Raw genomic sequence first — 26755 nt, 5'->3', positions numbered from 1 at the left:
AAAAAAAATCTTGCAATGTTAAGTTGTTCCACTTTGGAAAAAATTGCATATATGAGGGCAGCAGTGTGCTACTGAAAATCGTTTTTTTAAAGACAGTAGTTTTATGACTGCCTTTACCTACTAAAAGAAATACAGCACATAACAGCCAATGGCTTTACTGCAAGTTATGTTGTTTGATACATGCACAAAGATTTCCCAGATACCCTCTGTATATCTATTCCATTGTACCAATATCATTCACCTTTCTGGACACAGAAACATGAGACAACATTCAAAAGCTTAAAAGGAGTATGTCATGAAAAGCAAATCTCCCTTTCAATCCTGACCCACAGTCATCCAGTTTCTCTACTCAGAGGGAGATGGCAGTTTCTTTCACACACACTCACACGCACACGCACACACACACCAGTATGTGTCCCTGCCTCATGGCACTATCTATACCTATTGCATTCATTTTAAACTTACCAGAATAAGGTTGAGTCTAAGTAACAAGAATTGTAATGACCCTGGATGCCTTTCTTCTTCCCAATCATTATCTCCAAGCCTTCTTTTTCCATTTTTGGTGGAGTATTTTCTTCTACTACTTCACTTAAGTAGCCTCCAAATGCTGAAAAGATTTTTTTAAAAAAAGTAAATGAAAAGAATTCTTTTAAACTATTATAATATGTATTCCCATAAATATTTTTTCATTTTAAAATGTTTTTGTATTTTGATGCAAAATTTTTTCTTAACTTTAAGTGGAAAGTAGGCTTTGGTTAACTGCTATTCGACTTGGCTTATAAAAATTGCTATTGTTCATTTTCAACTTCATTTCCTCCAAGATTTAAAAACACACTTTAGAGTATTATGTGTAAAAAGCATCTGTCAAGTAAAATATGTTTCCCAAATATTTCACTATTTATCTGAAGTTGCTTCATTTTCAAGTTTGAAAAGAAAATGAAAATTCCAAAGTACTATTTCAACATAATAAGAGTGTTTTTCATAAAGATGGCTTTCCTGTTTGCACCTGCTGAAGCCCCAAGATGCTTTTCGACTATTATGTAGAAGTGAAAAGGAACAGCACCAGGAAACTGCCACCAATTACACGTGATGAGGAGAGCTGTCCTCCAGCAATCAGTTGCAATCTACTTCTTACACTAAAATGCTGATTTCTTTGTAAGATACACTCACTGCTGTAAACAAGACACTGTGAGGGAAGTCAGTAAAAAAAAAAAAGAAGGTTACATTTCAATTTCTACCACTAGTATTGCTGAAAACTAAATGTCTGTCATCAACAGGAAGAGAAAAACAAACCACACTATTATTCACTTTATAAGTCCCAAACGCACGTCCTAATACTTTTTTAAGATGTCCCCTCTTAAAACAACTTTCTTATACACCATGCAACATTTTTACTGATTTAAAGCTTAATGAGCGTTGGCAAGAAATATATTAAAACACTGTCACCATCACCTAATATAACATGATATGAGATTAGAATTAGAGTCATTCCAGTTTGTTAAGTAAACAAAAAGCATCCAAATACCTAAAGAGTTACAGCGCTCGATCTGATTGGAAACCGGCTGCAATGATGCAAACCTAGAGTCAGGCCTGCAGCTCTTCAGTTTCACAAACAGTGCCTTCTTCAGGGCACAGGTGAAATACCGAGTGCCTCTGAAGGTTCCATCCGTACAGCCTGCACACTCATCTTCCTGAAAAAGAAATGCTTCAATATGCATTATACCGTGCCTTACAGAGATAGTATACAAAGAACTAAGGTTTCTAAGACCTGTTTCTAGTATACCCTTTCTCACCACTCCCTCTTCGCACCTGTACTGAGAACCTCATCAAGAAAAAGGAGTTGAGTAATCAGTGCTTCAGCCCACAGCTACTGATTTAAGAAGTGACTTCCTTAATCCAGCATGAAGTCCTTCTTGTATTTCCTTTCAGAATATATGCTTCAACCTCCCCTGGTTAAACGGGCTTTCCCGCACCATTTCTACAAGCATTAAAACAGGCAGGGAAGGAGAAGGCTATTTATTTTAAACCTCATTCTTGCCTCCCCACCATGCCCCATAAGATAGTATTCACTAGCATGGAAACAAACAAGAAAAAAAAAAGAAATATATTTAAATTGGCCAGGTGTGGTGGCTCATGCCCATAATCCTAGCACTTTAGGAGGCCAAGAAGGGCGGATCACTTGAGTCCAGGACTTTGAGACCAGCCTGGGCAACATGGCGAAACCCTGTCTCTACTAAAAATACAAAAAATTACCAAGCATGATGGTACATGTCTGTAATTCCAGCTACTCAGGTGACTGAGGCAGGAGAATAGCTTGAGCCCAGGAGGTCGAGGCTGCAGTGAGCCCTGACCGTGCTACTGCACTCCAGTCTGGGCGACAGAGTGAGACCCCATCTCTAAATAAATGCTAAACATACTCAACTTCTCCTTTCCTGATTACAGAATATCAAATGATATGTTCTCCTGATCTCTAAAGGGAAAACCTTTCCTTCTAGCAAAGGTCTCAAAAGATCTCTAAAAATGGTGATTAACTTTAAAGCCAGTGATAAAATTATTAGAACTGACCAGGGGAAGGGGCTGAATAAGAAAGAGAAAAGCTGATGGCAAATTTGCTTGATTTACTAAATTCTGTTTAATATAAGGAGCCTAAATCGATTGGCCTAAAAATCAACTTTCATTCCTTGAACGTAAATCAACTAACATTAGGACAAGTGGGTCGCAAGCTTCAGGGGCGGCAAAGGGAAGTCAGAAAACATGGTGAGAAAATTATTCTGCAGTGATAGCTTTTCTGACAAATGTAACAGTTTGTCAAAAAGCATATAATAGGATGAAATCTGCACAAAACCTCACAGAGAAAAAAATTGAAATTTTTGGGTCAAGTTAAATTACCAGTTCCAGTCCAGCGAGCACTTCATTCAGTCCTGGTGGCTGACCGATCCAACGGATTACCCCATAGAAAGGAGGGTTCTCCTTAACTTCAGCCAATGAGCCCACTTCTAGACCATGTGAGTTCCCAGGAGGCATGGCCAAGGGTGGACTCTCTTGGACGGGTGCAGTGTTTAGCTCTTCCATCACAGACTGGGCTGACAGAGAAAGTGGACTGTGGCCAATACTTCCATTGGTATTGGGCATCTTGGTGAGACTGAATGGTAAAGAGTGGAATCTGTTCTCGGTGGTCAGTGAGTTCACCGGAGGAGGCTGGAGTGGTGGTGAAGAACGGTCAAAGTCTGTAGATATCTCTGTAAGAGATTTTGCAGGGTCTTCTGCAACTAAAAAATTATTCCTAATTACAGAAATGTATTCAAGGATATTGACTCTGTCTTACATTTCTAAAAATTAATATACAGATCTAGTCCAACTGCCCACCTGACCTCCCTGCTATTAATAGTACTCTCATAGGCATCACAAAGTTATTATCTCCAACAGTGTTCTCGCTCGTCTCTCCACCTCCATATTTATGCACCTCAGTCAATGGCACCCAACTGTTCAAACCAAAAAAATCTATTATCAGCGGGTATCGTATACGTGATAGTCTTTGTCCAAAATACAATTAATTGAGAAGGCAGTACAAAAAGATACCGAAAACCTTAAGAAACGCTTCTATATAACTAATGGATCAAAAAAGAAATAATACGTTTTAACAATAAAGAAAAAAGAGAGAAAAAGTAACAAAGAAAGAAAGAATCCTTGTGGAACATGGCTAAATTAATACTTATAAGGGAATTTTATAGACTTCATTGCTTATTTCAGAAAAAAACAAAAGCTAAATATGAACTCAGCATACAACTTGGGAAGTTAAAAGAACAGAATAACCCTCAAAAAAGTAGAGAAGAATAAACTAAAGAACAGAAATAACAGAAGAGAGAAAACAAACATACAATAAGAAGTTCAAAGCCAGAATAAACACAAACACAGAATGTAATTTAAGAGAAACCAAACACATGATAAAGAGAGCCACAGCCAAAAGCTATTTCCTTAAAATGACTAATACAGCTGACAGGCAGATATTGCAGATCAATGACAAAAGAATGAACTTCTTACTAAATGCTGTTGAGATAATTGGTTATCCATATTTTTAAAAAAAATTAAACAGGAATCCTACTCATACTTTACACGAAAATCAGCTCCAAGTGCCTTAAAAACAAACGTGGCAGGCAAAACTCTAAAGGCTGGGAGACCACAGAGTCAGGACTGTTTGCCTTTCCATTCTCATCTCATGAGTGTCATGCCTCTCTCTGTGTTCCAGTCCCTGGCAAACACTAGCTTCCATTCTTCCAGGAGGACTTTCCCTATGCTATTTCTTCTCCCGAGGAGGTTCTAGCCCCTTTCACTTTGTCATCTGTCACTCCTCTGGTAAACCTAAGCGTGTGTCACTGCCCTAAAGAAACACCCCTAAGACCCTGAGAAAAATCATCTTTGGTGTATTCTCACAGCATCATGCACCTTCACTGCACACACCACCAAGGCAACTCTACTGTGTCTGTGGTTGTTTGACTAATTTCTATCTCAACAACTTAACAACTGCAAACTTACAAAGGGCATGAACCATGTCTATTTTTTTCTCACCATTTTCATCTTGATGCCTAAAAGAATGCCTGGCAATCATAAGCACTCAATAAATATTTGTTGAACAAATGAACAAAGAAGAGAATAAACTAGGTGAAAATGATGTCCCAGGACCAAGGCAAGATAAAATTTTTTAAAAGGGAGTGCTTTAAAGAGGTCAGGAAGGAACCAGACAGAAATCTTCCACCCTAAATAGATCAGCAGTTAAAGGAAAAGAACAAATTACTAATACATTTCTTAAACATTTTAATAATCTTAACAGCAGTACAGTTCAAACTGTGTACAATATTTTAGTTCAGCAATATTACAGAGTGGTCTACTTATTCTGTTTCCAAAAACTACAAATATTGGTATAAAAAACCATTTTTCTTTGATAAGTTAGAAAGAAAGGATCACTATAAAGAACACTAAAATTACTGATTACCTTCATCAATGTACCATGTATTTTTTGATTTGGATTGCGGTTGTGAGTCAACAGAAGACCCATTTAAGGTATAAAATAATTCAGATCTGTTTCTATTTCCAGGGTCTGAGGTAGATCCTATAGGAACAAGAAAAGTTTCATTTAAAAATAAAGTCAATATAGCATCAAAGTTTTTTTTAGTAAGAGAAATTATGAATATGATGTTAATAACTGTTTACATAACCAATAAATGTATATAAACACTATGTTTTTTAACTGTCTTCAGCTTTTAAAAATTTGGTAACCATTTTGACAATATTAAAAATATTTTTCAGCCCAAAAGTCAAGATAGGAGGGAAACAGGAGTAAGTTAAAAGAAAAGCCCACTCATTTTTAAAAAAATGAACTGCTTTAAGAAATTGTTCCATGTACCACAGCTTATTTCTAAATGTCAAAATCACCATTCTCCAGCTTCATTTCATAGACCCATTGGTTCACAAATTTAACCTATTATTTTAAAAGAAGGTAATCCTCAAATTCTATATATAAATCAATACACAAATTACATTTAAAAATAGTTAAGTTTTAAACATTTTGGAATTTTTGGTCATCAAATTCCTTGTGTCTTTGAAAAAATCAAGCACTATTATTTCCTACAGATTGGATTTATTATACGTGAGAGGGCGAGTGTAGCTATGCCACAGCCATTTCATGACATTACCCTGCCTCAGTATTAATTCAAGGACATGCCACACACAGTGGGGGGCAGTGGGCTCTCCAGAACCCACAAAAAAGCTGATTTCCCTTTTCAAATTAAAGCAGGTAGCTGTACATTTTATAACTTTAAGATCTACTACGATACAATTAACATGCCATAGCTTAAGAAAATCTTTAGTCTGTTTCTATTTAAGTGAGAGTAGCAAGTTTGAGCTATCCTATATAGATCTATAGGTTAACATAAAAAAGACTGTTACCTATATATCCTGCAATTAATCCTAAGTCTCCCAGGCCCCAATGTCACATAAAATAATTCTTAAAGTACAATTTCCTTTTAAATGAGCCAAAATTGTAATAACTGAGGAAAAAATATTCTTTTCCTAACTCGCATGTGAGTTAACAAAAATTCTCAGAGCCTTTTTAATGAGCTTTTTGGCTTGTATAATTACTATTCTATAAATCTATGAAGTATGTGGAAGCTAACAAAAAAAAGCTGTAAGCTCCACACAAATTGTGAGGAAGCTTCTGGGAAAGAGAAGAAATTTTTGCTTAGCAGTTTGGGATTTAATTTGTACCACATCTAGTTAGCAAAATCCATTTAATTAACCTGTAGTACACTTTATCCTATATAACATTATCCATATAGGATTATTTTACACGGTTGCAATCCTAAACTATACATACAAATATCCCAAGTAAGGAGTTCCAAAAACCATTTGATTATAGACCAGCAAAACACACAAGACCTTATGGGGAACTCTTCCTGAGGTAAAAAAGGCTGGGAACACTTGGCTTAAGCAACAGTATTTATATACTAACTTTAGTTTCACTACTAAAAATGTTTGAAAGAAAAAAAAGTCTACATACATGTTCAGAAGTAATAGCTTATAATCTTTTTTAATGCTATGGCAAGTTAGGCATTATGCAAATTACTAAAGGTTATATGCTATTAATCCATACCTGTAGCCTTTGGTTTATTATGACTGGATGAACCTTTGTCCCCAACACCTCTTGACATAAAGGCAAGTTTGGGAGGCCTCCTTTCCTGTGTCACGCTCTCTGAAACGGTAAACATGTTTTTTAAAGATAAAGGCAAATTCTTATAGAAGAGAAACAAGGAAGCAATGACAGTAACAAAATAAAAAAACCCTCTTTCCACAAAAAGGCAGAATTTTTAGTTTTACAAATGCCTTTTAAAGGCCATCAAAAGTATTGAAAAAGATAATACTATGGGGGAAAAAATCAATGCTGTATTTCAAAATGTAATTTCTATAAGAAAATACCCTCTCAAAATACAATTCAGCTAAATGCTTTAACCTCTTGAAAATTTAATCGCTTATAGTCAATTTTATTTGATCTCTTAAAACACTACAAAGAAAATCTTACTCGGTTTTTTACAGCATTTCCCAAATCAGCAGGCTTAGAACACCCCTGTGTATTATGAAGTGTTTCGAACTCAAATATTTCTTGAAGATGCTGAGATAAACAAAGATAAACAATTTCTTTACTGCACGGAACCAGAGCCTTTAATATGCTAATGTGCATTGTGAACTGCTCAGGGAGAAACAAAATAAACTTATTGATAAAAATTTTTGTGCCACTTTGCTTAGCATCTCACATTAATATTATTTCATGAACACAGTTTGAAAAAAGCCTGGTTAGGAATATGTATCATGGTTAGGAAAGAAAGTTCTGGTTAAGAACATATATCTGCTTTTAAAAACATATATGTTAAGAATAACACAGATGTGTATACAAACACTTATACATATAAAAGAGGAAAACATAGAGAATTATGCATAGATTAAAAATACAGAAAGCCAGAGACATACGACAATAATATATTTGAAGAAAACACTCACAATTATTTCTGAAATATAGGTGTAATAAGTGTGGCAAACTTGTTTTGAATACAAAGACCACTCTAGACCTTAAAGCCCAGCAATGATCATAGAATACTCCTAAATACTGATCAAGGGAATGTAGAAGAGGCAGCGTGAAAAGTTCTTCCTTTGAAAAATTCAACAATACATCCGTGGAGTCCAACACGACACTTAGGAGTCATACCTGATAAAGCTGTGTGTCAGCAAAAACGATATCACCCACAGTGGATTTGAGGACAGAAAGAAAGAAATAGGAAAATTTTTACATTTTAAACACAAGGAAAAGACTTTTCTTAAAAAAAGAGGAAATTATACTAAATGAATTATATGTAAATACTTGGTAACTTTTTTCCATGGTTGAAAGAGGAGGGGGATGTGTTATTAAACTATATCTTAAACATCTCATAATATGATCCAATAGAATATGAAAATATTTTAATTCAAAAATTATACCAATTAACCATGATTTTGATCAAGTGATATAATAAGAGAAAAGCTATGTACTAATACTGTGGTCCCCACTTATCCACACTTTTACCTTCCATGGTATCAGTTACCCACAGTCAACCACCGTCCAAAAACATTACATAAAAAATTGCAGAAACAGACAATTCGTAAGTTTTAAGTTGCATGCTGTTTTGAGTATTATAACGAAATCTTGCACCATCCTAATCCATAACCCCTGGACGTAACCCATCCCCGTCCAGCATCTCCACACTGTGTCTACTCCCTGCCTTGTCAGTCACTTAGTAGCCACCTCAGTCATCAGATCAACTATTGCAGTATCACAGTGCTTACATTCAAGTCACCCTTATTTTACTTAATAATAGTCCTGAAGTACACGAGTAGTGATGTTGCCATATTGTTATTATTGTCTCTTCTCTGATTATTGTTTTTAATATCTTATTGTGCCTAATATATAAATTAAACTTTATCAGAGGCATGAATGTAGAGGAAAAACACAGTATATGTAGGGTTCAGTACTATCCATAGTCTCAGGTATCCACTGGGGGTCTTGGAAGTATCCCTTGATGAAAGAGGAGACCACGGTTCTTTTATGATGTTGTCATTCAGATATCTTTAAATAGCACCCATGACAGATACTTCAGAAGGAAAATCTTAGTCACTGAGAAGAGTTCCTAAATTATAGCATATAAATTTCCTAAAGAAAAACAACTCCCACTATTAACTGTAATTAACTGCATATAACATTTTTAAAGTATGTTCACATGTATACCACGATTAGATCCATTATATAGTTAGTAACCATTATAATAAATGAAGCAAGTGCTCTTCCCTTTGTTAGGCTTTGAAGGTAGCCTGGCAGGACTGGAGGGCCAACTGGATGGCCGGTGGTGACAGTTCTGCAGGTGACACTAGGGAGGAGCTCCAAAGATTAGGAATGTGAGCAGGGGGGCACTGGAGTTGGAAACTGTGGCTACCTTCTGTCAAAGGCTGTCTGAGAGGGGGTCAAATATCAGTTCTGAAGAAGAAGACATTCCATCAGAATTCTATACAGACAAAGGGGCACAAACCACCTCTAATTGCCCTCCAGCAATTACACACCAAATATTTCTTGTTACTTTGTCACAACTGTGTTCATGGCCCAAAACTACTTGGGTCATGAAGCAAAGCTTTCAAACTTAAATGAATTATAAGTGATTACCAACTCAGGAAAAGATAAATATGGGATGGAAAACAAGGTAAGATAAATTCAGCTGGCAATTTTGTGTGATTAAAACAATCCTGATTAAAGATATTAAAAGATATAGAAGATAATTCCACCAAACAGCATGAGTAAAAATGTACAGAGCAGCCCTATTCATTCTAATCAAAAGCTGGAAACAAGCTATTCTACAGAAGAATAAAGAAACAAATTATGGTCTATTCATACAATGGAATACTACATAGCAATAAAAAAGGAATAAACTGCTGATAAACAGGGCAACATGGACATTATGTTCAGCAAAAGAAACCAAACCAAAAGTATCCATTATGTATACACAGCAAGATTGCATTTAAATGATAAAATTCACAGCTTATCCATCACTTGTTGATTTAACCAGAAAAAGAAAAATCCCTTGGAGAATCTTGAGCAGGAAATCATAACAATAAACTAGTGAACAAGTTATTGTTCAAATCAAATGAAATGTCTATGAATTTGAATGACCCAGTAAATTAAGAGAAATTGTTTAATTAATGTACCGCTTAACATCAGCCGCCACAAGAGCATAATTCAGACTCAAATGAGAATTTAACATCCACAGAAATCTTGTGAAGAAAATACAGCTTACTTGAGTAGAATGAGGTATTATTAAACCCAATGCCAGAAATATCCTACATAGCAACTATTCAAAAATCTCTAAAAGGTTGGGTTCCTGATCAGAATAAATATTTTCCATAATAGTATATGAAAAATTCTTCAAGAAATGCTTGAAGGTGCCATATAGATAACACCAAAAGTTGCATGCTGATATCTGGTGCTTCAAATTATCCTTCTTCAGGGCTCCAGCTCTAACTGTCTCATAGGACCAGGAGTACTGCCTATACAGGCAACATTCATGGTGACTCCGATTGACAAGCAATCTCTATGAAAGCCATGTATTACTGTCTATCAAAATGTAAAATGCATATAGCCTTTGGCCTAGCAATTCTACTCCTAGGAAGTTATCTTTTTATACTGGCACACATGCTAACTGATACATAGATACAAAGTTATTCACTGAAGCACTGTTTATAACAGCAAAAGATTGAAAACAACCTAAATGCTCATCAGTAGGAGGCTGGTTCAAAAACTATGGTACATGCATAAAATGAAATACAATGCAATGATTTAAACAAAAGACCAAGTATACAACTTATGTACTAATATGAAATAATCTCTAATATCTATTGTTAAGTTAAAAAGGAAGGTGCAACTTCTACTTCTGGGAAGACAAAGTAGATGTACTTCCTATTTCTCTTGCTAAGTACAACTAAAATCTCTAGACATAATATATAAAACAAATATAAGAAGACTTTGAAAGGTAGAGATGAGAAGGTAGACCAGCTAGGAACCTCAAGACCTAAGAAATAACATCACAGAGATTTCCCTCTGGGTTTTCTTCTTGACTACATTCTTATCCCATACTTAGAGCTAAAAAAATCAGCACCCTGGAAACATCAATAGGCATAGACAAAAGAAGGCCCCAACCAAAGTTCTGCTCTCTCTAGCCAAAGGATATCAATTCTCCCCAAAGTTATATACAGGTTTAATGTAATTCCTATCAAAATCTCAAAAGATTTTGTATAGATGTACACAAGATTACTCTAAAATGCATATGGAAAGGCAAAAGACCTAGAATAACTAAAATAATTTTGGAAAAGAATAAAGTAGGAGGAATTAGTTTAACAGATTGCAAGACTTACTAGTTAGCCGCAGTGATCGAGACTGTGGTATGGGCAGTAGGACAGACACACAGATCAATGGAACAGAATGGAGAACCAAGAAATAGACCCACATAAATATACCCAACCAAATTTTGACAAAGGTAGAAAAATAATTCAATGGAAGAAAGAGTCTTTTCAACAAATAGTGATGGAACAATTAGATATCCATAGATTTTTTAAAAAAAGAAATTCTACTTAAGTCTCACAACTTATACCAAATTAACTCAAAATAGATTATAGACTTAAATGTAAAAAGTAAATCTATGAAACTTTTTGGAAAACAGAGAACAAGGATGCAAAGAATTTAGAACCCTCATACATTGCGGCTGGAAAAGTAAATGGTGCAGCTCCTTCAGAAAACCATTTGGCAGTTCCACAAATGACTAAACACACAGTCACCATATGACCCAGCAATTCTACTCCTAGGGAGTACCCAACAGAACTGAAAACAGATGTCCACAGAATAACTTGTATATGAATGTTCACAGCAGCATTTTTTATAATAGTCAAAAACTAGAAACTGACGTCCATCGACTGAAAAATGGCTAAACAAAATACGGCAGATCCATTTATTGGAATATTATTCAACCATAAAGAAGGTTAGAGTACTGATTTTGCTATCATACGGATGAACCTTGAAAAGATTATGCTTAACTGAAGAAGCCAGACACAAAAGCCACATATCTTTTATTCTATTTATGTGAAATGTCCAGAATAGGCAAATCTGTAGAGATAGAAATCAGATCAGTGGTTGTCAGGGTCTCAGGGTAAGAGACAATGGGAAGTAACTGCTTAATGGGTACTGGGTTCCCATGAAAATGTTCTGGAACTGGATAGTGGTGAGGGTTGCACAACATATTACATTTCAATTTTTAAAAACTTAGGAGAAAATCTTCCATATGTAGAGCTAAACAAAAGTTGTCGAACTTGACACAAAAGCTTGACCCACACAAGAAAAACTATAAATTGGACTTCATAAAAATAAAAATCTTGTACTCTGTGAAAGACCCTATTAAGAGGATGAAAAGACAAGCTACACATTGGGAAATAAAATGTGCAAACCATATATTGAACAAAGAATTAGTATCTAGAATACATAAAGGCTTCTCAAAACTCAACAGTAAAAAAGCACAGGATCCAATGAGAACCTGGGCAAAAGAGATGAGGACACCTTTCACTCAAGAATATATACGAAGCCTGGGCGCAGGGGCTCCCACCTGTAATCCCAGCACTTTGGGAAGCCGAGGCAGGTGGATCACTTGAGGTCAGGAGTTCGAGACCAGCCTGGCCAACATGGTGAAACCCTCTCTCTACTAAGAACACAAAAATTAGCTGGGCTCGGTGGCGCACTCCTGTAATCCCAGCTACTTGGGAGGCTGAGGCAGGAGAATCGCTTGAACCCAGGAGGTGGAGGTTACAGTGAGCCGAGATCACGCCACTATACTCCAGCCTGGGTGACAGAGCAAGACTCCATCTCAAAAAAAAAAAAAAAAGAAAAAGAATATATACAGATGACAGTGAGTACAAGGAACGATGTTCAACATCAGCAGCCATCAGGTAAACTCAAATCAAAATCACAATGAAATACAACTACAAATCTCTCTGAATGGCTAAAATTAAAAATAGGGACAACATCAAATGCTGGAAAGGATACAGAGAAACCAGATTACCCATACCTTGCCAGTGGTAAAGTAAGAGTACAGTCACTCTGGAAAACAGTTTAGCGGTTTCTTAAGAAACTAAATTTGCAAATATCAGCGAATACGCATTTGGACAATTATGTCAAGAAATAAAGATTTATGTGCACTCAGGAAACTACACACAAATATTTATAAAAGCATTATTCATAATAGCCAAAAACTGGAAACAAACCAGATGTCCTTCAACAGCTAAACAGTTAAACAAACTGATATATCCATAATATGGAATATTACTCAGGAATAAACAGGAACAATCCATGGATATATATAAAATAATGTAGATAAATCTCCAGAGAATTATGCTCAGTGAAAAAAGAGCCAGTCTCAAAAGGTTACATACTGTACAACTCCATTTGTGTAACATTCTTGAAATGAGTGAATTACAGAAATCGAGAGCAGATGAGTGGTTGTCAGAGGTTAAGGATGGGGCAGGAGGAAGAGGGAATTTGTGCGGCAGTAAAAGGGCAACATAAGAGATCTTTGTGGGATGGGAATGTTCTGCTTCTTGATTGTATCAGGGTCAACATTCTGGTTGTGATGTTGCACACGTCTTGTTTTACAACATGTTAATGTTACCACTGGGAAAAATTGGCTAAAGGGCACACAGGATCCCTCTCTCTGCATGTGAATCTATAATAATCTGAAATGCTGTAAAGCATATATCTGAAAAAGGGTTTGTATTCAAAATTTATAAATAACTCTCAAAACCCAATCATAAAGAAACAATTAATAATCGGCCAAAGACTTTCACAGATACTAAACCAAAGAAGATCTACAGATAACAAATATGCACATGGAAAGATGTTTGATATCACTGGTCACCAATGAAGCGCAGAGTAAAACCACAATTAGATGTTACTAAAATTTAAAAAACTGATCATACCAAGTGTTAGCAAAGATATGGAAGAACCGTATCTCTCATATACTGCTTCTGGGAATGTAAAATAATGCAACCACTTTGGAAACACAGCTTGGAAGGTTTGGGGGTTTTATTTAAGTTAACAGTCACCTGTGATATTACCAGCCATTCCACATCTAGGTAGGTACCCAAGTGAAATGAAGGCATATGTCCATACAAAGATTCATACACAAATTTTCATAGCAGCATTATTCATAATAGCCAAAAACTGAAAACAACTCAAGTGTCCATCAACAAGTGAATGGATATAGAAACTAATATAACCATATCAACAATAAAAAGGACAACATGGATGAATAAAAAATAATTATGTCGAGTGAAATAAGCCAGACAAAAAAGAATGCATTCTGAGTTATTCCACTTCTGTAAAATCCTTAAAAATGTGAACAAGTGTATACTGATGTAAAGAAGACCAGTGGTCATCTGAATGTAGGGGGTTGAGAGGACAGGAAGAGGCAGAGGGAGGGATCCCAAGGGACATATTTTGGGGTGATGGATATGTTCACTATCTTGATTGTAGAGATCGTCAAAAAAAACAGCATTATACTCCCAACCCCCACAACTAGAACAGAAGACACAGCTTGAACTAGAAAAACCAAAATGTATAATTTTGGGGTGGTGCTAATTGATATGCTTCATCATAACAACTTCAAGAACATGAACATAATGTCAAATTAGATATGTTAGCAGTGTTTTTAACCATTTAGAACAGAAATATAAGAGAGAAACAATTTTATAACAGGTTTAAGATTCCTGCATCTTTCAATCAAAGGTATCCTTCAGAAGCCAACTATTACAAGCAATTGACTAGAAAGAATTCTTTCCTAAGCTTCCCAGCCGTTCAACTGCTCTGAAAAGAATATTTTTTCTTTTTTAAATGCTGTAAATATTAATTTTGTTTTACAGATGAAGGTAATTGGGCAAGAAAAAGAAACTAAGGAACTAAAGGAGACACTTTGACTTTTTTTTCCCCTCAAGAAAAGAGTCCTAATGATGACATGAAAGGCAGATGAAGACTCATTTAAGTAAACTAAATTAATTTTCATTTAAACAACTTTAGTTTTTAAAGTCTATTTGCAAGCTTTATTTTGTTGACAAATAAGTGTAATTTATGTATTATGTTATAAATGCTGGTATCATTCTTAATTATCTCCTATTGAGGGTTTATGAAAATCAAGCTTTAAAAGAAAAAAAAATACCATTCTTTTCCTTTCTCTTCACTGCTCTGAGCCAGCAATAATGACAATGATAACTACTGATTTAGAAGATCAAAGTGTGCCTGACAAGTGACGCCCAAGATATTCATGTAACTAATTTTTATTATCTTAATCCTCCACCAATATTTTAATAAAACAAAACCGTAAATGTTTTTAAGATAAATACTACTAATGAAGAATTCCTTGTCAGGTTATATTCCAGGAAAAATAGAAAGGGTGGTTTTTTTCTTTGCTTTTCTTTTTAAGTGCTACTGTAGAACCCAAGATAATTTACATTTCAAACCAAATTGAGATGTGGAAAAAATAGACATAAGGAAATACAGCTCTAGAGTGTGTGTGTGGGAGAAAGCACTTCAAGTATTTATTCTACAGCCAACTGAGAAAAACAATCAATTATACATAAGCCAACTTCATAGTTCAGGTATCTCAGTCTTAAATTATAATACTAAACTAACGATTTCCCTAGTCTCCTAACTTATTCAATATAATGAATTGCATTCAGTTGTAAAATGTAAAATTCAAAGAAATGCAATTAAGGTAGGTAAAGAGAACGGTTACTTTCAATCTAAAATGCTTTTTTTTTTTAATTATTTTTTGAGCTTTCAAAAGTACCCTTTGGAAATTTAAAAAAAAAAAAAATTGAAACCCACAAACCCACACAGGCACACCCCGGAGATATTGTAGGTTCTGTTCCAGACCACCACAATAAAGCAAATATCACAATAAAGCAAGTCACACAAGTGTTTTTGTTTCCCAGTGCATATGAAAGCTATGTTTACACTATACTGTAGTCCATTACGTGTGCAATACCATTATGTTATTGAAAATAATGTATATACCTTAATTTTAAAAATATTTCATTGCTAAAAAATGTTAATGATTATCTGAGCCTTCAAGGAGTCATTGTCTTTTTGCTGGTGGAGGCTCTTGCCTCAGTGTGGATGGGTGCTGACTGATCACGGTGATGGTTGCTGAAAGTTGGAGTGACTGTGGCAATTTCCTAAAATAAGACAACAATGAAGTTGGCTCTTTCTTTCATAAAAGATTTCTCTGTAGCATGTGATACTGCTTGATAGCATTTTACTCACAATAGAAGCTCTTTCAAAACTGGAGTCAATCCTCTCCCAAGCCCTGCTGCTTCTTTACTAAGTTTATGGAATATTCTAAATCCTTTGTTGTCATCTCAACGATGTTCACAATATCCTCACCAGGAGTTGATGTCATCTCAATGAACCACTTTTCCTTTCTTCATCCGCTCAAGTTTGATCATGAGATTACAGCAATTCAGTCAAGTACATTTTCAGGCTCCACCTCTAGTTCTAGCTCTTTTGCTACTTCCACCACATCTACAGTTATTTTTTCCACTGAAATCTTCAGTCCCTCAAAGTCATCCATGAGGGTTGGAATCAGCTTCTCCCAAACTCCTGTTAATGTTGATATTTTGACCTCCTCCCATAAATCATGAATGTTCTTGATGGCATCTAGAATGGTGAATCCTTTTCAGACAGTTTTCAATTGACTTTGCCCAGTCTGTCAGAGGAATCCTGATCTATGGCAGCCTTACAGAATGTATTTCTTACATAAAACTTGCAAATAGAAATTACTCCTTGATCCATATGCTGCAGAACAGTTATTGTGCTAGCGAGCATGAAAACAACATTAATCTCCTTGTGCATCTCCATCAAAGCTTTTGAGTGACCAGATGCATCATCAATGAACAGTAATGTTTTGAAAGGAATCCTTTTTCTGAGCAGTAGGTCTCAACAGTAGACTTAAAATATTCAGTTAAGCATGTTATAAACACATGTGTTGTCATCCAGGCTTTGTTGTTCCATTTATAGAGCACAGGCAGAGCAGATTTAGCATAATTCTTAAGGATTTTGGGATTTTCAGAATCCTGGCTTCAACTTAAAGTCACCAACTGCATTAACCCCTAACAAAAGAGTCAGCCTATCCTTTGAAGCTTTGAAGCCAGGCATTGACTACTCATCTCAGCTATGAAAGTCTTAGATGGTATCTTCTTCCAATAGAAGGCTGTTTTGCCTACACTGAAAATCTTTTATTTAATGTAGCCACTTTCATCAATTAACTTAGCTAGATCTTCTGATAACTTGCAGCAGTTTCTATATCAGCACTTGCTGCTTCATCTTGCACTTTTATGTTATGGTGATGACATCTTTCCTTAAAGTTTATGAACCAACCTGTGCGAGCTTCCAACTTTTCTTCTGCAGCTTTCTTACCTCTCTCAGCCTTTACAGAATTGAAGAGAGTTAGGGCCTTGCTCTGGATTAGGCTTTGGCTTAAGGGAATGTGCTGGTTTGATCTTCTATCCAGATAACTAAATCTTTCTCCATATCAGCAATAAGGCTGTTTTGCTTTTTTATCATTCATGTGTTCACTAAAGTAGCACTTTTAATTTCCTTCAGGAAATATCCCTTTGCATTCACAACTTAGCTAACTTTGGCACAAGACGCCTAGTTTTCAGTCTCTCTCGGGTTTTCAACATACCTTCCTCACTAAGCTTAATCATTTCTAGCTTTTGATTTAAAGTGAGAGATATGCAACTCTCTCTTTCACTGGAACACTTAGAGGCCATTGTAGGATTATGACTTGGCCTAATTTTAATATTTTTGGGTATCAGGAAATAGGGAGGCCCAAGGAGTGAGAGAGACAGAGGCCCCACTAGTCAGTGGAGCAGTCAGAACACACACAACATTTATCAGTGGAGTTTGCCATCTTATATGGGTGTGGTTTGTGGTGCCCTAAAACAATTTCAATAGTCACCTCAAAGATCATTGATTACAGATCACCCTAACAGATATAATAATAATGAAAACGTTTGAAATATTGCAGGAATTACCAAAATGTGACACAGAGACATGAAGTGTGCACATGCTATTGGAAAAACGGCATTGACAGACTTGCCCAAAGCAGAATTGCCACAAACCTTCAATTAATAAAAAACACATATCTGTGAAGCACAATAAAGAAAAGCACTATAAAATTAGGTATGCCTGTATTTGATTTCGTAAGACAAGTGAAATTACATTTAGCCATCTTACTCTGGGAAAAACAGTATTAGCACAGAATTGGTTATCCCTGCAAGAATACATAAATAATGAAAGAAAATTTATTTTTCAAGTGATTCCCCCATAGCTATCCAGCAAGTTAACATTATAAAATGAGCATAACTCCTAGAATTTGCTTAGGACACAGTGTCTCAAGCTCAGTTCTACTAAGGTTCTGAACCAGATAATTCTGTGTTGTGTAGGGCTGCCCTGTGCACTGTAGGAAGTTTAGAAGCATCTCTGGTCTCCATGCATTAGAGGCCAGTAGTACTCTCACCTCAGATGTGGCAATCAAAAATCTCCAGACACTGCCAAATGTCCCCAGGAGACAAAAGCATCCCAGGCTGAGAACTACAGGCTTAGACCTAAAAAATGCACTAGTTACACAGTAAAAATAATAGCATATTTTAAACAATAACAAGTATATCTAGAAAGAATTAAGAAAGCCAAAAGTTGGTCCTTTGAAAAAATGAAAGTCAGAAAACACTGGTAAGATTGGTGAAGAATATAAGAAAGCACAAATGATTAATATTTTGGATGAAAATAGGAACACAAGGGCAGATGCTGCTGAGGTTGAACAGAAAATTTAGAGGCTTTTATAAACAACATTATGCCCAAAGCTTTGAAAATGAATTAAATGGATACATTCATAAAAAATAAAACTTGCAAAAGACAATCAAAAACAAACAAATGTTAAAGGATATTTCATCAGTAGCTAAACATTTCCACAAAAAGAAGCTTTGCCAAATAGTCAAGGAATAGGTAATTCTAATCTTACATAAACTCTTTCAAATAACAAAATAAAAGAAACCTTTCCCAGGTACTTTATGAGACAAGCACGACTTTGATTCCAAAACCAGACAAGGACAGCTAAGAGGGAAAAAGTATAGGCCAATATCTCTTATAAACAGAGATTTTAAAAACAGGATGCAAATACTAGCAAACTGGACCAAGCAAAGTATGAATCATGAGGAGGTTGGGTTTACATCATGGATGTAAGGTTGATTCAATATAAGAAAATTAGCAGATTAAAAGAAAATAGGATTATCTCAATAGAGAAAAAGGGGTTGATAAAATTCAACATCAATTCATGATAAAACTGTTAGAAAACTAGGAACAGTAGGTAACTTCTCTAACCTGATAAATGACAGATACAACAATAAAACTCTATAGCAAACATCACATTTAATAATGAAATGTTGAAAGCATTTTCTTTAAGATCAGAAAAAAAGGCCAAGATGCCTTCCATCACTACTTCTATTCAATATTGTATTTAGAGGTCCTAGCTAGGACAGTAAGAAACCATTTTTAAAAATAAAAGAATTCAGAAGAGGCAAAACTGTTATTATGTGCAAACTATAATGACTGAATATTTTATAAGTAACCCATGGATTGTGAATAAGATATTTTAATAAGTCTGTTTGTAAGAAAAATCAGCACACGAAAGTCAATTGAAAATGACTTCATTCCCACTAGGATGGCTAGAATAAAAAAGTCAGATAATAACAAGTATTGACAAGGACATGAAGAAACCAAAACCCTTACACACTGCTAGTAGGAATGTAAAATGGTGTGGCTGCTTTGGGAAACAGTCTGGCAGTTCCACAAATGGTTAAACATAGAGTTATCATATGACCCAGCAATTCCACTCCTAGATATAAACCCAAGAGAAACAAAAGCATATGTCCACACAACAACTTGTACATGCATGTTTATAGCAGCATTATTCATTTTAGCCAAAAGGTGAAAAAAAAACCTAAATATCTATCTACTGATTAATAAACAACATGTGATGTGTCCATACAACGGAATATTATTCTGCCTTAAGAAGGAAGAAAATTCTGGCACATGCTACAACATGGAGGAACCTTGAAAACATTATGCTAAGTGAAAAAAGTAAATCACAAAAGACCACATATAATGTGATTCCATTTCAATGAAATGTCCAGAAAAGGCAAATATGCAGAGACAGAAGTAGACTGGTAGTTGCTTACGACTAACAAGGATGAAGGGTTTGGGAGATGATCACTAAGGGGTGCAGCGTTTCTTTTAGAGGTGATGAAAATGTTCTAAAATTATCTTGACAATTGCACATGTCTGTAAATGCACTAAAATGCACTGATTTGTACACTCTGAGTGAATTATAAACTAGATCTCAGTAAAGCTGTTTTCTAAAAAAAAAAAGTCAACTGTATTTCTACATCAGCATGACACTGTTAGAAAATATGCTTTATAATGCATCAAAATGCAAGTAAGCTCTTCGTGGAGAAAATTATAAAATTTTACCAAAAGGAAATTAAATAAATGAAAGGATACACAATGTTTATATATTAGAAGTTTTAATATCATAGAAATGTCAATTCTCCTCCAATTGTTCTACAGATTAATTGCAATTCCAAAATCCTAACAGAACTCTCTTATAGTATTTGAGAAGCTGATAGTTAAACTTACAATGAAGCCCAAAGGCTAACAATAGCCAAGACATTCATTAAGAAAACGAACAATGGAAATGTACTCTCACAGCTACCAAGACTTCTAAAGCTATGGATAGGCTTTAGTGTAGGGAAATAACAGGGCTCAGAAAGATCCACACGTGTACATCTGGAAACTTGATTTATACACAGCAAGCATGGAAGGTCAAATTGGATATCTGTACCCATATTTCATATCCTGTTCAAAACCAAATCTAAGTGAATAACACACTTAAACGTGAAAACGCAAAACTATCAAGAAGACTACTGTTTTGAAAACAGTATAAAACAGGAAAATTCAAAAGAACAGTGAGAGGAGACTAGTGTTAATAATATTAAAACACATAAAGAATCACACGTGGAAGCAGAGTGTGGAAAGATGAATAAAGGGGACTTGGGGTGGCGGGGGGTGGATGATGGGAGGTTGCTTGGTGGGTACAATGTGCATTGCTCCAGTGATGGATGTGCTGAAGGCCCTGACCTCACCACAATGCAATACAGCAGTGTAGCACAATTACACTTTTACCCCATGAATATATACAATTTTTAAAAAATCATTAAGAACAATGTGGTATTGAAACGTGGGGAGACAGAATAGAAAGTCCAGAAATATACCACACTACACGTGGAAATTTAGTATGATGAAAGTGGCCTCTCAAACCAGTAAAGAGGGACTTTTTAATAAATGATACTAACACAACAGGGTATCTTCTACCTGTGGGCAAAAATAAAAACTAGATTGGATTTATATTTCACATCATATACCACATAAAACAGAAATGGGTCAAAGATATAGATAGATAGATAGATAGATAGATAGATAGATAGATAGATAGATAGATAGATATAGAGATATGTACTAAAACCACAGAGTACTAGAAGAAAACACAGGGAAATTCCTTTATAACCTTAGAGTAACTCAAAATCCAGAATCTATTAAAACAAAAAGAATACAACAGCATAAAAATTTTATAAATCCTGCATGGCAAAAAGCACCAAAGTCAAAAACATCACACCAAGTGAAATGCACCAGATCCAAAGGACAAATGTATGATTCCACTAATATGAGATACCCAGAGTAAGCAAAGTCATAAGGACAGAGAGCAGAGAACAGAGATGAGCAGAGGCTGGAGGGAAAGAGGAACCAGCAGCTATCTCTTCATGAGTATAGAGTTTCTATTTGGGATAATGAACAAGATTTCTGGAAATAGATAGTGGTGATGGTTGCACAACTGTAAACATACTTACACTGAATTATACACTTAAAAACTGTTAAAATGGTACATCCTGTTAGGTATATTTTACCACAATAAAAACAAATGTGGGTGACCAGAAAAATAAGCAATTTTAAAAAAAGACAAATGACAAATGAGGGTGGAAGAGTGGGCAACATTTGCACCTCGCATCACAGAAGAGTTTGCCACCCTAACACATGAAGAAATCAGTGAGAAAAAAGGCCAATAACCTAACCCAATTTAAAAATAGGCAACAGATGCAAACAGTTCACAGAAAGAAAAATTGCCCTTAATCATATGCAAAAATGTTCAACATCACTCAGAGAAATGCAAATTTCTATTTGCAGATGTATTATATACACTGAAATATATTTTTTATCTATCAGATTGGAAAAAAAGTTAATAACACTCTCATGGGAAAGCTGTAAGTTCCCCCTTGTATTCTGCTGGCAGGAATATAAATTGTTATATCTACGACTGAAGGCAATTAACAATATCCAGAACAATACCAACGCATACACCCTTTCATCAAGCAACTCCACTTCTGGGAATATATCCTCCAGATATGCTAGCACATGTGGGAAACAGACATGTACAGGTTACAGTAACATTGTGTGCAATATCAAAAAGTCAGAAACAACCCAAATGTCCATTGATAGGAAACTGGTTAAATAAATTATGGAATTTTTTTCCATACAATGGAAAATTATACACTATAAAAAACAAGAACCTCTGTTTGCAAATATACAAAGAGTTCTAACATATAAAATTAAGAGAATAAAGCAAACAGCAGAATAGTGTATCTACTACACTTCTTGAATTAAAAGGGAAGGGGGAATAAAAATATTTATATTGTATAAAGAAACACTGGAAAGATATATAAGAAATTCATAAAAACTGTGACTAGTGAGAAACAAAGGATGGAGTAAGCAGGCAACTGAGGCAGAGGGGATAAAAATGGAAATGAGATATTTTATTGTACTTTTTAATTTTGATTTGAGATACATGAATGATTTCTTCTTAAAATTGTTTTAATAACTTGATAGAGGTTTCTAATTCAAGGGTATATATATATTAGTTAAAACCCATATAAATCCATATGTATGTCATTATATGTGTGACTTCTATCTGAAATGAAAAAGAAAACCCTAAATACTTATCTCTAGTTAATTAGATGCACACTGAAGTATTTAGGAGGAAGTGACCTGGTATCTGCAACTTAATGTGAAATGCACAAGAAAACGTGATGGATGGATAAGTATGTGAATAGAGAGGTGGACAGATACATATAAAGCAAGTAAGATGTTGATTGTAGGATCTAGATGATAAGCATAAGGATGCTCAATATAAAATTTTCAGTTTTTCTGTTTAAAATGTCATAACAAAACATTAAAAGATGTTTTATTAAAATTCTAAAACTAGAGAACTCATGAATCAATAAATGAGCAACTCAACAGAAAAACAGGCAAAAAATACGTGTTTAATAGAAGACACAAATGTTGTATAAACATATAAAAGGCTGTTCGATCCTACTTGTAATCAGGGAACTACAAACTTTTAAACCACCTTGAGATACCATTTCTCAGCTGTCAGGCTGGCAAAAATTTTAATCAGTACCAAGTGTTGAAAAGAAGGTGGAAACAACCTAAAACCCAAGCGTCCATTAATATTACAATGGGCACCAAACTGTGGGATAGTCACATGACGAAATATACTATGAAGCAGTGAGAGTGAACAAACTACTAATGCCCTCATCCACAGAAAAGAATCTCAAAATACATTTTAAGTAAATGATGCAAGTAATTTAAAAATCAGTAAGATTGTAACTACATTAAGTTCAAAAGCAGGCTAAACAGTATATTGTTTAGCTACAGAGATATAATTAAATTATAAAAAGCAAGGAAATAATTAATGAAAAAATCAGAATAGCGGTCACCTCTAGGGAGAGATTGCAATTATAATGAAAACAAGGTATTGCAGGTGGTTTTCAAGGTACTTCTAATGTTCTGTTCCTTAACCTAGATGGTCAGTTTCATGAGTGTTCATTATTATTCTTAATATATGTTGTTATATATACTTTTGCAAATACATTCTACAGTAAAAAGTTTCTTTTTTGAGATGGAGTCTCGCTCTGTCACCCAGGTTGGAGTGCAATGGCACAATCTCAGCTCACTGCAACCCCCACCTCCCAGGTTCAAGTGATTCTCCTGGCCTCAGCCTCCTGAGTAGCTGGGACTACAGGTGACCGCCACCACACCTGGCTAATTTTTGTATTTTTAGTAGAGACGGGGGGGTTCGCCATGTTGGCCAAGCTGGTCTCGAACTCCTGACCTCACGTGATCTGCCCACTTCAGCTTCCTAAAGTGCTGAGATTACAGGAATAAGCCACTGCACCCAGCCAAAAGTTTCTTAAATATGAAAATGATGAGCACATTGCCCATTTTTAAGGATTAAACATGAATTTGTATAATATTAACATAAACATTCAAATGAAATTGTTTAATAGCTAACTCAATTTTAACATGATCAAAACCAAGATCCTGACTTCCAACTCCCACTCCCCCATGCATGCTCTTCCTGTTGTCTTTCCCACCTGGGTAAATTGCCTCTCCAGCCTACCAGTTGCTCAGTCCAAAACTTGGAATCATCCTTGATTCTGTTCTCTCTCTTAAACCTCACACCCAACCCATCTGCAAATCTTGACATTATATCCAAATCCTTCACTTACCATCCTCTTCATACCACCCCAATCCCAGCCACCACCGTCTCTCACGTGGATAACTACAACAGTCTCCTTCCTGGTCTCCCTGTTTCTGTCCTCTGTCTAGTTTATTCTTAACAGGCAGCCAGAGAGATCATTTAAAAATGCAAATTAGGGTGAGTTGTCCTTTGTTCAAAACCCACCTATAGCTCCCCACCTCTGTCACTATGAAAGCCAAGAATCCACACAACAGCCCACTGAGCACTACCTGTTCCAGCTCCCGCTGCGGCTCCTACAACTTTCTCCCTCACTCCATCTGCTGCAGCCACAGTCAACTCTTCACATTGCTCAAACTGGCCACACTGGCTGCGGCCTTGGGCTCTCCCTTGGAATCCACATGTTCTCTCCCAAACTTCCTTCATGTCAACAGCTCAACTGTCACCTTATTAGAAGGTTCATCAGAACTACCCCACATGAAATCGAAAAATCCCGCCCTACAACCCAGTGCTCCCTTCCTCCTCACTGTGTTTATCATTTTTCATCTTATTATCATGTAATTGATCATACACATTACATATTTACTGTCTGTCTCCACTCACTAGAATGAAAACTCCACACGAGAAGAATTTTTACCAGTTTTGCTTCCTACTATATCCCCAACATCTAGGTAAGGGCTTAATAATATCTGAATGAAGGAATGGCCTTTTATTAAACTGTTTTGTAAACCATAAGCATTTATTATAATATTTAAAAGTACTTTAATTCATAAAATAAATTGTATTATCTCCATTAACAATCGTGAAAAACTAGGCCGGGCGCGGTGGCTCACGCCTGTAGTCCCAGCACTTTGGGAGGCCGAGGCGGGTGGATCATGAGGTCAGGAGATCGAGACCATCCTGGCTAACACGGTGAAACCCCATCTCTACTAAAGATACAAAAAATTAGCCGGGCGTGGTGGCAGGCGCCTGTGGTCCCAGCTACTCGGAAGGCTGAGGCAGAAGAATGGCGTGGACCCAGGAGTCGGAGCTTGCAGTGAGCAGAGACCACGCCACTGCACTCCACCCTGGGCGACAAAGCGAGACCCCGTTTCAAAAAAAAAAAAAATCATGAAAAACTAAATTAAATTTTGCCAAGTAAAATATCAAGCACATATATGCTTTTTCCTAAATGTAAATCATTTGTTCCCAAAGGGAAGCAAAATAAAAAATAGCTAGGAATTCAATTTGCAATAAATTAAAAATTGATTTTACAAACATCAAGTAAAGCAAAGTATGTCACACTTTGAAGAAGTAAAATTGAAATAAAGCTATCATTTGAATCCTATACCTCCAACTAAATTAATGTGCTGTTGCTGTAAAGCTAAAAACTAAAGCAGAAAGCATGCCCTAACTTGAAAAACAAGCATTGATTACTTGCCTCAGCAACAGGAAAACAGGAAGCGCAAACAGTGCACGCTAAAAGGAACCTTAAGAATCATCTAGTATTAGCCCTTTCATTTTTACAACAAAAGAAACTGAGGACCTGAAATGACCTGAAAAAAAACAATTCAGTTTGCTTATTCAATTGTGATCCTTGCTGTAGCAAAATTCAGCTTTTATAGAATTAGAGACAAAATATATCTCCATGGAAACAATATTCCCAAGTATACATGTGAGACTGAGAAGTATGCTTTTCTATGCAGGTCTTCACATCCTAAATATACAGATAGGATTTGGGGTGGGGAGGTACTGAAAAGAGCACAGCTTTCTAATCAGACAGGTGTGGATTTAAATTCTGGCTCTACTATTTACTTTGATTTTGGTAATTGTCCATCCGAGCCCCAGCTTTTTATCAGCGAAATGGGGATCATTAAGACCTACATTATAAGTTTGTTAAGAATGTAAAAAAGTATTAAGTCGTCTAACTCAGGGCCTGGTACATTCCTGGCTACAGTCTGCCTGCAGGCCTTCTGACATTTTAATCAGAGTTGCATAATGCTCAATGAGAATCACCATCTCTGACTGCCACTGTTGGCTTTATTGCACTAGCCTGTATCACAGAGAGTTCCACTAACAGCAGGGGGATGAAACTGTTGATGCTGTTATCAACAGAAATTGTCAATTACCTGACAGCAGACACTAGGTGCTACTTGTTTGAGGCAAAATAAAAGATTGCTTGATTTTTCTTCTAAATGTAAAGTTGAGCAATCTATTTCTGACTAGAGTCCTGATCCCTGATCAATCACACCTTCTCAAAACTAAAACGGATCTCACAGGTTATCCAGCAAGAATCTTCCCCACAGTACATTAGATTAGATTAGATGACCAATGTCTGTGTAAAGCCTTCTAGTTTAAACCAAGCTCTCACTCAGGTAGCAGTTTATTACATTTTCCGATCCTTCTAATTAACAGGAAGGGTTTTTTCCCCCACCAAGAATGGACAGGTGATGAAAAAGTGAATGAAAACA

The 26755-nt window shown here is 35.8% G+C and overlaps 1 protein-coding gene across 15 annotated transcripts in view; it reads right to left on the bottom strand.

The window, feature by feature from the left end:
* CYLD (CYLD lysine 63 deubiquitinase) overlaps positions 1-26755 on the bottom strand; it is a 55177-nt gene that overhangs the window by 13969 nt on the left and 14453 nt on the right. For 9 of the 15 annotated variants that reach the window (XM_055366066.2, XM_004057637.5, XM_055366049.2 and 6 more), the window contains 5 exons: positions 6647-6745; positions 4991-5107; positions 2890-3269; positions 1526-1691; positions 466-607 (listed from right to left, as the gene is read on the bottom strand). In XM_055366066.2, coding sequence (XP_055222041.1) covers positions 466-607; positions 1526-1691; positions 2890-3269; positions 4991-5107; positions 6647-6745 — 904 coding nt within the window. The remainder of the gene's footprint in view (positions 1-465; positions 608-1525; positions 1692-2889; positions 3270-4990; positions 5108-6646; positions 6746-26755) is intronic. The other 6 variants (XM_055366067.2, XM_055366052.2, XM_055366072.2 and 3 more) reach the window with 1 other exon arrangement.

The sequence above is a fragment of the Gorilla gorilla genome, chromosome 18 (assembly GCF_029281585.2).
Source record: "Gorilla gorilla gorilla isolate KB3781 chromosome 18, NHGRI_mGorGor1-v2.1_pri, whole genome shotgun sequence".
In the NCBI taxonomy this organism is placed as follows: domain Eukaryota; kingdom Metazoa; phylum Chordata; class Mammalia; order Primates; family Hominidae; genus Gorilla; species Gorilla gorilla.
Note: the sequence above shows the minus strand (reverse complement) of the source record. Positions and strands in the feature narration are given on the sequence as shown.